The following is a 13,146-nucleotide window of genomic DNA, read 5'->3' on the forward strand; positions in this document are numbered from 1 at the left end:
AAACACGATAAAAACACAGATAAGTATGCTTCATGATCGTTACACATCACTCTTTCAGAACGTGGGTCTACCATATAAAGAGTCCTTGTATATTTAAAAATACCTTCACATTTAAGACTGTGCCAATACCCACCCATCCCGCCGAAAAAAACACACACACATCTGTTTACACCCATATACAGACGCACTTCTCTTTTGGCACGCTTGTGTGTGCGTGGGTATAAGGTTGAACCACGTATAGCAGATATGTAAATGCCTTTTGTTAAAACATATATAGACGTGATACAGGTAGCCAGAAAAGAATCAGTCATGCGCACCGCTTGTATTACTTACTTTGCAGAGTGAAATATAACCAGACACGATCATAAAAGCTTATCTCTGAGCGTGTACATACATATCTGCTAGTCTGCCCCTACATGTATAGTCAGTAGTGATGTTGCCGTCTGTACAGCGGACAAGAACTGGTACTTGGTTAAAGGACTATAGATATGGATAGATCTTGCATGGAGGTAAGCAAATGTCCCAAGTGGGGCATTTTAATCGCCCAGATTTTTATTTCTGTATTTGTCAGTAGACATATGTTCGTATGAAGGTTTTAAGCTGCATGTATTAAGGATGTTTTACTCTTCATTGAGCTTACTGTTTATTCATACGAGCCACAGACTTAAGAAGATGAAATGGTTTAAGGTGAGCATCACAAATATTTGTTTCTAATTAGTGAAACTACTAATGGCCTGAAAAGATTTGTGTGTGTGTGAGCTCTTCAGACACCTTCAAAGGTTAACAGCCTGTTATCAGGTACAAACTTGTTAGACGATGTTGATTAAAGGTTGTTTTTTTTTTTTGACGATTTAGAAACTGAGGCACTTCTACCCCCCCCCCCCCTCCGTTTCGGACTCTTTCTGCTACTAGTTTTTCTTCCTCATTGCTGAGCTGTCACATGACTAAGAGAGGGTTTGAGGTAAAGAAGGTGGATACTGCGACGTGGAGCTGACGGGTTAGGCATAGAGGTGTGCCTTAGGTATGTTATTGTACACTTTATCGTGAAATCTGTAATTTTGTAACAATCGTATTTATTTTTGATGAAAACTTTCAAGTTTGAATAATGAACACCAGATATACATATATCTATTAAATAAGCTTGTTGAAGATCTCAAATATTATATCTGTTGGTCGTTTATCATAAACATATGACCTTCTGAACTTACCTAGTATCCCTTAATTAAGCTCATTACCAGCAAAACAGCCTAATTGGTCATCTGCCTTTACCAGTCAAACGATGAAGGAATAATTTACCACAAACCAGTCACAACTCAAAGAAATGTACCAAAAACGTAATAAAAATCGGAGAAATAAGTGCAACATGCTGTTACCATAGAAAATAAATTAAAAAAATTGTAGACTGCATTTCCCATGAGGAATAGAGCTCACTACGCTGAAAAACGTTGTCTTCGTGAGCTTTTTAATGTAATTGGGAAGCGAGAATGTACGGACTAGAGTGCTCTAACAATTCATCTAAGTTTTGGCACATAGACATTTTTACACACAGTGAGAACACACACTGTCTCTCTTGGGCTCATTGTCACATCCTATAACGCCCTTTATCAAATTATCGGTTGCACATTTTCTTCATTCGTTTCTTTCTAAAGAGATATTTTTTTATCTACTTCGTTAAACTGTCTTTCCAATTAGAGATACTAATCTAGCTAGAATTTTATTACAGCCATAAAATTCGGAATTTGTAGATAAAAACCTCTCTCACACACACAGGGACACCATGGTTGACACATTTCTTATATAGTAATGGTAGTAGGTCATAGGTAAGGTGAGCAGACGTTTCGGGGGCGAAAGCGGGACACGTGCCGATGATGGTGTTGTCACCGTCAAAGAACGCCGAAAAAAGTGATTTTTAAAGACAACTGGGACATTTGATAAGACTTGCTAGAAAGCCAGAAAGCGGGACATTGGGCGTCCCGCCCGATGAGCAGGCGGGACAAGAGGTCAAAAGCGGGACGTCTGGTCACCTTATCATAGGTCGAGTCTACTAAACAGAGTGACGTGAGGTTTGCGTCCGATTCATTGCTCACAGGTGTGTGTGTGTGAAATGGGGCACGAAGCTGTGTGCCATTTATCAACCTTTCAATGAACTAGATGATAATGTCATTTAGTTCTTTTGCGTTGGTTAAAAGGAGTGTCTAGTGACTGGCACAGTGAGGTCACAGTTTATGCATGGTTCTACCAGCTGGTACGCCGATTGGTTGAACTGCCGTCGACTGCTACTCTATAAGAAAGCTGAACATTATTTTTTATTTCTGCACGACACTGATACAAAATTTCAATAGTTTACAATATGTTGATTGCTAGTATTTACGTCACATAAATTGTATTTAAACAAATGTTATTTTGATCAAGATGTGTGAATCACCTCCCTTTACCGGAAGCCGTGCTCGCATCGTGTTGAGGAAGATGACCTCGTTATTTAATCAGATTGCATATTTAGCAGTCTTATTAATGCTGTACACAGGTTAGCCGACTATAAATAAGAGTTGTATGACTTGGTTTATCCTAATTATCGTTGTATTGGCAGTTTGAAACTGCAGTGACGGTCGCCTTGTTGCCATGATATGAACCCTCGCATGTGTTGTTTGAATGGCGGAGACAGACAAAATAACATTTAAGATCCTTTTCTAAAGAATATCACCTTTTTTATCTGAATACTTCACATAGCATGGACGCAGTTTTAATACTTTGCTGCTCAACATATATTGTTAATATGTAATTATCTATTTAATATTGCTTCCTTTCTGGCTTATTAGACCCCGGAGTTGCTGTCAAGTATTTCTGGTTGATTCTTGTTTTTCGTGTGTCGTTTGTATGGTCAGTAAATCAACAGTTAGTTTAGCCTATTCCTCCTATCTCCCTGTAGCTCCTCATCATAATAGTTCACAGACAGGCAGGTATCATCCCGCCTTTGCAGTTCTTGTGGTAAAGGTTTCTAGTCCAGAATAATAATGGTCTTTATCGGTTGTATTCACACGGAAAATGTAGTTTTCCCAAACAGAGCGACATATATAAATAAATTTGAGCACTCTTTATAAAATTGAAAAAGTAGTTTATTTTTGTAAAGTATCCTGTAGATATAATAGATACACATTTTTATTATATCATGAGATGTAGCATGTAAAGAAGTAATTATAAAGATGGTTCTCCTTTGATTATATTTATTCTTGCAGGTTTATAGCAATTGCAAATGAGTCTGCATCACTGTATTTACTAAAGGTTACCAGCCCTTCATTTTTACTGTTTGAGTTAGACGCTCGAGAATAACATCCTTCCAAAGACTAATTTATTCTTGTTTAGTATTTATTATTTACAAGCTGAACAGTCGACTCCTTATGTCATCAATGTTTATGTATCTTATGCAAGTTATTTATAATCAGCATTGAGGTTACAGGATATGATTAGTTATTCAGTTTGTCTTCCTGCCACTAATGTTATTTTATCAGAAGAATATGAAGCACAGAATACATTCTCAAAGTAAACAATTTGTTTGTCACAGTCTCGGCTACTGGCGCGGACCATTGCTTTCAGCATGACCAGGAAGACGTGATGGTCCATGTGACGTGCACCTACCACAGAAACGTCACCAGTAACGCACTCTGTCCGATGGTCCGCCAGCATCCTCTATTCGACATGGATGTCAAGTCTGGAACAGTATCCGTTGTTTGTTTCTCACGCCCAACGGAATTTGGTATTTGCACGTGTGAAGAGTCACATTCTGAGAATTCCACATGCACACTGTTGTTGAATACAACTCATCTGGAAAGAAGACGAATTGTGTGGAAGGCCTGCAATCAACAAGACATATATCTTAGTGTCGAAAATAATAATAACACCAGCAATCTTTCTCGTGAGTATATACAAAGTTAATGTTTAAGAAAGTGTTAAAAAGTTTCTCGGAAAATATTCCCCCCTAACCGAAAGAAAAGCCTAATCATTATTCTTTATTTATGAGATAGACCATCGCTAGAGCGCGCTGCAATAAAAGCAGTAAATACAGTGCAGGTAGACACTGGGAAAACAATTCACAGTTAAAGCATTTGGACTTCTCAGTCTCGAAGAATGGCCTTATTCTTTCCCCAGGTACCTACTGTCTTGATAAGCTTGTAAGAACAAATAAACAAACAAGTAACCCACTAACTAACCAAAACAACCTAATTAAAGAAACAACTATCCCCCATTCAAACAAAAACACAATAGATTAATTTCCCAGAGCGTAAAAAGTACGAAAACCTTTTCACAACATTAGCAAGAGTTTTCCTGCATAAATCTTGTGCACGTTTACTGTATACTATTCAACAGTTTTTAAACTGAGAAACTGTAAATGAAAGGATATTTCTTCCCTCATCACCATCATCATCATCATCATCATCATCATCGTCGTCGTCGTCGTCGTCGTCATCATCATTATCATCATCATCATTATCATCGTCATCAGCAGCAGTATTTACATTCCTTTTATACTGCTTGGTTGTTTGGGGCATTGGACAACATTACTTCCAACTTGTGTCAGCTTTCTCGGTTGTCTTCCCTTCTTTGGGATGCACCAGGTCAGCCAGTGTAGTCCTAGGTGTTGTCTGTCCATTTCATTTTTAGTTTTACTTTACTACTGTGTCTGTGCAGTGCTTCATGCCAATCTTGATGATCTTGAGAGGTGCTCATACTTGCTTGCCTATTGTCTCAAGGGACGGAGGGTCTTCATAGGGACAAATTGTCTCCCTTTTGATCTTTCGTGATTTCTTTTTGGTAGTTAAATCTTTGATGGAGATACAATGTGAGGGAGAGTATGTAGCCTTGCTAATCAACAAATGTTGCTCTGTACAACTTAACAATAATGATGTGAAGAAGACTTTAGCGGTTGTCTTATCATGTGTGTGTTCTATGTTAGGGTGCCACTGGTGTTGCACTTCTTTGTGCTTGTCCATCTGCATCCCATGCTCTCTCAATGGTCTCCTCAAAGCTTATAAATTATGCTTAATGGTTGTCATTATGTTGGTGTTCTGGGGAGTTCTCGTGAATTATTCCGTTATATATCCGTTCGGTTCTGCTGTAGCCTGCACAAAAGCCTGCTTGTTCGTTTTCATTTTTTTTTTTTAGATTGTGGTTCTGTTTATTGTCTCTAGTATGTCTGTAATCAGCTTCGCGTTTATCAAAGGATGTTCTCGGTTCACTTCTATATACTCCCAAGTTGCTTGAAATTCAAACACACAAAGCACACGGGTGTATTCATTCAAGAATGGTTAACTTTGTCTTGTTATCTGTTTTCTGTCAATTCACAAATGTAGACTTACATGCCAGAGTCGATTTCTTCTTTAAATAAGCAACACATTCTTGTAAAAATTGTAGTCCTGCATTTTTGTTTAGAGACAAAAATGAAAGCACGACACATACAAGAGCTCCTCTTCAACATTCTTCACGATTGTTGATTCTAATACTAGAAAAACGATCACTGAAACAGTATACTCTGAGAAGTCTGAAGTGTTAGCTGTTTCTAAGAGTTTCTTTAACAAATACGCATGATACCAGCTCATTATTATAAATTTATGTAGCAATATTTAAAAGACCTATTCTCTAGTTTCTCCTTAGGTAATACTGAGTAGAACGATTCAACAATAAAATTCAATGAATTTTCAATAGCTTAACTCATTCTTGCTCGAGATGGTTTATTCAAAAGGGTTAGCAGACAGCTATGTATCACACAAATATTGCTTTTAGCAGGAAAAAGGAATGGTATTGTGTGGTGTTGCCTTAAAATTTCATCAAGCGACTAAAATGTCTTTCTAAGAAAACACAAGTTTGATTAGTCAAAAGTGTACTACTGTCTGTCTGTGAGCTACAAATGTGTCTGCAGCTTCTGTGCGTTTTAAATGTGGATTTATGTGTGCTTACAAAGTTCTGTTTTGTTTCCAGCAATCACCGTTGATGAGAGTTTTAATTATCCAGTAGCAGTTGGTGTAGCTACAGGTTTTGTTACTATAGTAACCACAATACTTCTCGCAGTATTTCTGTGGATGAGACGAAAACGGTTGTGAGTATATCAGTGTTTTTCATTCTCTTTTTAGTTGTTAGTCTACGTATTTTACATATTTGCTGATTTCCACTACTATTCAATGATACCTTCAGTGTATTTACATTCCTACAAATTTCACCTGTAAAGGAGCCTTATGTAGAAGCAAAGGTGGTAAGTATAGACAGGGTTTCATTAACCTAACATTATGCTTTATTTATTAAAATATATAAGTACATGGGATATCTATCCGTAAATATATCCTATATCATAAGATAATAATATGGATAAGACTATTTATATGCCTCATACCTATGTTTCAAAAGAATACATGCCGTACAGTCCTTTTCTTTAAAGAAAAATAATATATTTTCGATAAGGTTATTTGTACATTAAAAGCTTGGGGTTTGTCAATTTGTGAAGAATTTTTTATATTCTTTTAGCTGTAAATACCACATTTGGCCTTTCTTCTGCCAATAATAAGAAAAATCAGTAGCACGGGCTTGGATATTTTTCAGGTCTTTTGGTAATTTTTTACCGTTTATTTTTTTTCCTTGATTGATTTTTATATCTGTGTCTCATTGTTTTCTTTTTCTGAAACCTTTTATTTTTACTGCCACATCTGCGCCATCTTGTTGTAACTAAAATTCTAGATCGGTGCATCAGTCTTGTCTAGTTGAGAGAATGATTTTTTCTGCAATTTCTCCAGAAAGTTTTGATGTTTCGTTGTCATAGCAAGCGTTGTGCGAGTAAATACTATGATCTTACATTGAATGTGATGCTCTAACAATATTTCTGCTGGAGAAATTATGCTTCTTTTCTGTAACATGAAACATGAAAAATTAACACATTTTTGTTCGCTGGTGAGTTAGTTGGTTGGCTGGCTGGCTGCTCGGTTGGTTCTATGATTGTGGGTTTATTTAAAAAAGATGGTCATGAGAATTTTCTTGTTTGCAGAAGGACAAATCAAATGGGCTCACAAGAGGAACAGGACAAGCTGAACGCAACGACAATCAATCAGTCAGGCGCCCTTTGACCAGCCTCTGTGGTTGGGAGGATCACGGTGATAGACGCGGCACCTGACAGGGTCCCTCCCTCTCTTGTCTATTGTGGGCGATGGTCAGGAGGTCCTGCACGGGACGACCTGTCAAGTCTTTGATGCTCTGTGCGTGTCGTGCGTGCGTGGTCACGTGTGTGAGTGGGGGGGTGGGGTGAGGGGTAGGGTGTGTTTGTTTCCTGGGTACATGTCTTCAACCATTCTAATAGTTACAAGCATTGAAGGCAAATTGTCTCGTTTTTATTTTTGGCTGGAACAAAGATGAATGCACACGAAGGGCAATATGTGAGTCACAACCTATGCTTGAAAGTTCGGCATCCTTCTGTCAGGGGAGATGACACTAGCCCTCGTCATTTGTCTTCGTAAACGGATGACCTTCAGTATGTGATAAACTATGCTTATTGTTTTATTTAAATGACACTAAACACGAGTGTTTTGATAGCAAAAATACTTCCTCACTTCAGTTGCATTAAAATACAGTTGTCTTCCAATGTTGAACTTCTAGCCACCAATCCTCCTGTGATGTTTTGGCAACATCTGCTGCTGAAGCAAGAAAGTGACTCATCCCCTAAACACTTGTTAATTTATACTTATAATTTAGAATTTTTCATTAATCTATATTGATGAAAAAGCTTGTTTAGGATGATAAGAATTAATTGTCTATGTGATAACTAAGACCTCAAGTTTACTCCCCTTTACAAAGAGAACACTGCGCTACAAATAAAATTTGTTTGTTAGTTGCCCTGCTTCATTACTGTCAACAGTTTTCTACGTGAGTTATTTGAGTAGAATCTTATATTTTCAAACGAGAGAAATCACTAATTGTTGTTAAATCGGTTAGTGCATGTGATGCCGAGTGGCATGGTAGACCTATTTTTCTAACAGTATTATTAAAGTTTATTTACTATTACAAACCAGGATAAATAGGTATCGTATTTATTTATCTTTTTATTGGAAATAGGAGTTGAATTTAAAAAATCTTATATTTTTTGAGTGCATGGCAAATATTGCCGCTTCAAAAAATGTCTCTCTGACTTGATAATTTCATTTCCTCTTCTTTTCTTTTTTTTTCTCTTCTTTCTTTTTAATTTTGTACGTACTGGGGTGTGTGAGTGTGTGTGTGTGTGAAAACGGGTGATCGATCCCTTCTCGTTATTTTATCCATAATGCATCATGTTAACCGCGTCTTCCGTGTGATATCACAATGGCTGAAATGAAGCTTTTGCTAAATTTTTATCTCAGCTGTGGCCAAAGTCAAAAATAAAAAAGTATTATATTATTCTGTTTTGTATTTTGGATGAGTGCGTTCTAATTAGGAAAAAGGAACAACTTTGAAATATTTCATGAAATTCTTTGAGAAAAACACAAAAAGCTTCCAGTTCTCAGTTCTCAGTAAGATATAAATGAACACATAAATAGAGAAAAGCAATAGCTATCTGATTTCTCTTTTAACTACATCTATTTCAATTCTATTGTTCATTCTATCTTTAAAAAGAGTAATCATGTCATTTTATGCATGTTGTAGTTTTAAGTTTCGCACAGGCTTTTGTGTAAACACGGCAACCAACTTTTATAATCATGGTACGTTGACCAGAACACGCAGGGGGACAAAACTCAAATCTCTCCGCTTAGAAACTGGTCAGTGACCTCCGTGAACTGCACTGATTTCAATAGAGCAGTGTAGAGCTCAGTTGATGAGTGAATGTTTGTGTGTGGTCAAACAGAAAGTGTCTGAGGTGACATCGAAAGACCTCGAATCTCATACTAAATCGAAGTGACAATAGTCCATGATTACAACTTGCATAGGCAAATAGGCAAACACAAGAATTCAACATCTAAACTCAGTCCAAGAGACTTTCAATATCAGAGATTCCCCTAAACAGACGACATTCAAAATAAACCAGACAGGAATCTCCTAGAGCGCTGTCGATTAAACTTTACCCTGCACAGTTAAAATAAACACATAAATGGTATTTTACAATCTGATGTCTGTAAGCTCTGAATATCTAATGACAGAATGACCAAACTGTCTAACAAACACGATTCACAAACATCAAGGTTTATTGTAGGTATCTTAATGCAGATACATAATTAATATCATAATTAATAGAGGAACAGATTAAAAGCTAGATAGTGGCTAAAACTTTCATCACCTGCTAGAATCTGGGGCCTTTCTAAGGCGGAAATCGAACCTGACCTTGTTGATTGAAGGCAGGTTAACACGATTATTTGAACCTGCACGTGCGAGTTGAGCTAAAAGTGGAATTTAACGGACAACGGCTTACTTCTGGTATTAGGCTTTACAATATAGACGAGACCAGAAACGATGAAACAAAAGCGATTTTTGTCAATCCTTTTCGACCTCTTTGCTGGACCCTAGTCTTGATGTTCACCTCTAAGAATGCCTCATGTTCACATATACTGACTTAACAACCTACACACCCTTTTTGATATATTACATAAGCAAGTGAATTGCAACAAAGAAGCTCATTCAATTCGTCTAACCTGAAACTCTAGTTTCGATTTTGCTGTCAAAGAATTTCCTAATTAGGTGACATTTAAATTAAGAGAATATATGGTTCTTCAAGATCAGTGTTGGTGCAATTTTATGGTCAAAGTATAATCTTCACATATAAATGGTTTTATTAATTTGATTATCTTCAAGTTCTGAATATTAGAAAGTTCAGTATCAGGGTCATCTAGGGTTCTGATAGACAAGGTTGACATCACATACAGATTAAAACTTGTTGAGAAATATTTATGGGGATACATAATTAAAATCTCACTTTTAATGGAACAGATTAAATTATAGATAGCAGCTGCAGGGTTCGTCACCTTTTCGTAATCTAGGGATTTTTTCAGGCGGAAATCGAACTCCGACCTTCTCAATTCAAGGTAGGCTAATAGGTTTATACGAACCTGCACGTGTGAGGCGACTTGAAAGTGTGATTTAACGGATAAAGTCTAATCAGTGGTTTTATATTCTAACATACAGTCGCTAACACTATTGATGAAACAGATTTTCTTGGCAAGTTTTATGATCGACGACAACAGCGCCCTCTGTAAACCCTGGTCAACATTTCAGTTTATCCCGATAGTGATGTTCACCTCTAAACTTGATTAATGTTCACACCTACCTACCTACCTGCTTATTCACCAAGACATTCCTGAATATCTATACTACAATACAAACCCATCATACGTACACAAGCACAAGCAAGTTCATTTAGTATAAAAGAACTCGGTTAAAACTCCTGTCCACTGATTCCTGAATGAAGAATATATATATATTAAATAGCAGTATTTTTGGCAGGACGGCGATCTCACTTGCTGAACAAAAGAATAATTTTACAAACTGTACACAGGAAGGTTTCATAAATATCTCTGAGTTATCCTTCTTTTTTAAAAACTTCAGTGTCCCCTTCGAAGGAACCCAATAACACAAACATTGATATTCTTGAGCCTAAATCTCGTACAAACATGGTCTCAATGGTCTGAGTCTTCATCAGAGGCAGACATCTTGGTTTGAATCATGCGAAGTGTGCAGTAGTCTGCTTCCTCCTTCCTCGGATGTAGAGGTCGCCTCACCTGACCGCCGACATCAAAGAAAGGTGTGACGTAAATCAAACCGTCATCGTTCTCCCATCTACCGTTATCAACCGTCTGGGAACTTGAGGAAGGGCTGGGTAAGTTCTTTGTCCCTGCGGCATTAATTGGTGCTGTGGCAAGGTGCTCCTTCTTCTTGAATTTAATATTAGTAGTGTTAGTGTAGACGGGGTCTTCTTCTGTCCTTTGATCCTGTACACAAATAAAGTTGTATAGGTATTTTATAAAATTTACTTTTACAGCTTGCCATAATCGTGATAAATATTTTGTTAAATGGGTACGATTTTTACAAAATGGGCGTTTAAACGCACAAAACACAAAGCTATTATGAAAGATCAGACACATCAAAAAGAGGAAAGCGTTTACTGAAACCAGAGCTTTTTATTTCTTAAATTTTTCTGTTACATTAAAGGCATTCCTTTACGCTGGTTTGTTCTAGAATATGTAAGTATGAATACGAACACTACAGCATATATTGCAATATATTCACATTTACATATTGAAATTAGGACCACTGTCTTTACTAGGATAAATTTAACTCTGTGAACTTCATTTAGGCATTAAAAGGGTAAAATAAAAGGGTGCAGAAGGAGAGCAATTTCGGTTTCAAGTGTACTTAGGAAGTGTTCAAATGAGCTGGTGAGTATCAGTATAATGATCAGTCTGTAACACTAGTGCGATTCAACTATGTCCTGGGTACCGCAATACGTGTGCCCATCATGGTTGAGAGGACTCTTGCAATACATGTAAGAGATATATATATACAGTATGCATACTGCTCATACATAATCTACCTTTGTGTAAAGATAATAATTATATATTTATGACTGCCCACAAATGACGATGCATTTTCAAGATTCAAGACTTTGTTTAAAGTTTAAACTTTAACAAAATGAAGAATTGAAGAATGTTGTGACTCATTGCTGTTTTCTCAATGTCATCGTATCTCATTTTTCTTAGTGTGTACGTGGTGGGGTGGTGCCCAGTGAGGGTAACCGTTTATGGGGAAAGGAATAGTATAACAACGATCAGATAAGAATTGTTCCACTTTTTCGATTCTAAGGAATTAAACCTTGCTTTTGTGGTATCAGCAGCTCGACACATTAAACACGGATTGATACTTTGTGGACTGTCGACAAGCTTCTTCTTCAAGAGCTTCTTTCCAGAGTTAAAGAGATCGACGCTGGTAAGTCATGAGCACCAATAGAACATTACTTCCCTTCCGAAAAAGCTTCTTAGGAAACTCTACCCCTCTCCTCATCCCTCTATCCTCAGGAAGAGGCTGGGACAGTGAGTGGTGTGTCGTGAGGGAAGACAGAGGAAGGATTCCGCCTCGTCAGACAAGTTCGTGCGATCACAAACTAGAGATTACTGAACTGTAAAAGCTTTACAGACTGACCTAATGAAGTTCAGTCAACTTTGAAGAGCATGTGTTACTGGTGTAATATCAGTGGAAGGAAAGTATTACAGATGGGAAATGAGCTTTTCGGTGTATCTCGTCGTCCATTGGCCCGTGCTCGTGAAAATGAGTGCGTGCGACATGTACACATCGGTAAATAAAAAAATATCAAATACACACATACACAACGGACACAAATGTGCACAATATTAAAACTGACCTTCTCGTAATAATCTGCACACAGACAAATAATGATAGCCATTAGGTTTATGATGCAATCACTTTTAGCGTGTGCGCACACACACACACACAAACACACATGTGCTCGTTAAGATACAGATTCTTTCTCACTTTTGTCTTCTACACAAGTGGAAAGTTTCTCACATGAACTGTAACTGCGATAAATGCAAATACATAGTGAAAATAAAGTCTCTGTATTATGTATATCTTTCTGGATCCATAGGTATACAGACTCCTCTGTGTTAAACATATGAACTGCTTTAATCAGGAAACTTGTTTCATTAGCTTCGTAAGTTTATCATTAGTCAGTGTTTACCGTTCATTGTTTGCCGGCCTCGAGGTGTGTCTGTTGTTTGGCCTTGTCCACGACTTGATTTAGTTTTATCTTTGACTTTATCCACAACTGCATATACTACTTCCATGTCTCTTGGATATTCAGACTCTACAACAACTGAAACAGAACGGTAAAGAATACATCAGACCAAGAGATTGAGATGGAAAATATTCGTCATTTAATATCAATTTGAATGTGAACTTTTATATATAAGTTCCTATCTATCAATCAGTTAGAAAAGTCCTTACCTAAAGTTTGCTTCCAAATGAAAAGCGAAAGTGCCACTGACCGGACTACCAGCATTAGCAATGTCCTGAGGCCGTAGAAGAAACATTGTTCATGATGCTTAAATCCAGAGAAAACTGATTTACCTTTTGAATGTGGCAGTTTCTTCCCTGAAACTGTAAACAGCTCGAGCAGACGTGTTTGCACATGAGGAAATC

General features: G+C 37.3%; 1 protein-coding gene and 1 long non-coding RNA gene across 2 annotated transcripts; one reads left to right on the forward strand and one right to left on the reverse strand.

The window, feature by feature from the left end:
• The first annotated feature begins 886 nt into the window (after positions 1 to 886).
• On the forward strand, positions 887 to 7,231 carry LOC112569594. Its single transcript, XR_003100465.1, has 4 exons — positions 887 to 1,021; positions 3,560 to 3,910; positions 5,971 to 6,088; positions 7,025 to 7,231. It is a non-coding gene; the product is annotated as an uncharacterized LOC112569594 (long non-coding RNA).
• A 3,368-nt stretch (positions 7,232 to 10,599) lies between these two features.
• Positions 10,600 to 12,834, reverse strand: LOC112569259. Its single transcript, XM_025247000.1, has 3 exons — positions 12,686 to 12,834; positions 12,350 to 12,363; positions 10,600 to 10,922 (listed from the first exon to the last, which is right to left on the reverse strand). The coding sequence occupies exons 1-3, from the start codon at positions 12,789 to 12,791 to the stop codon at positions 10,611 to 10,613; spliced, it is 432 nt and encodes a 143-aa protein (XP_025102785.1). The 5' UTR covers positions 12,792 to 12,834; the 3' UTR covers positions 10,600 to 10,610.
• Positions 12,835 to 13,146: the final 312 nt, after the last annotated feature.

Source organism: Pomacea canaliculata, linkage group LG7 (assembly GCF_003073045.1).
Source record: "Pomacea canaliculata isolate SZHN2017 linkage group LG7, ASM307304v1, whole genome shotgun sequence".
Taxonomy (NCBI): Eukaryota; Metazoa; Mollusca; class Gastropoda; order Architaenioglossa; family Ampullariidae; genus Pomacea; species Pomacea canaliculata.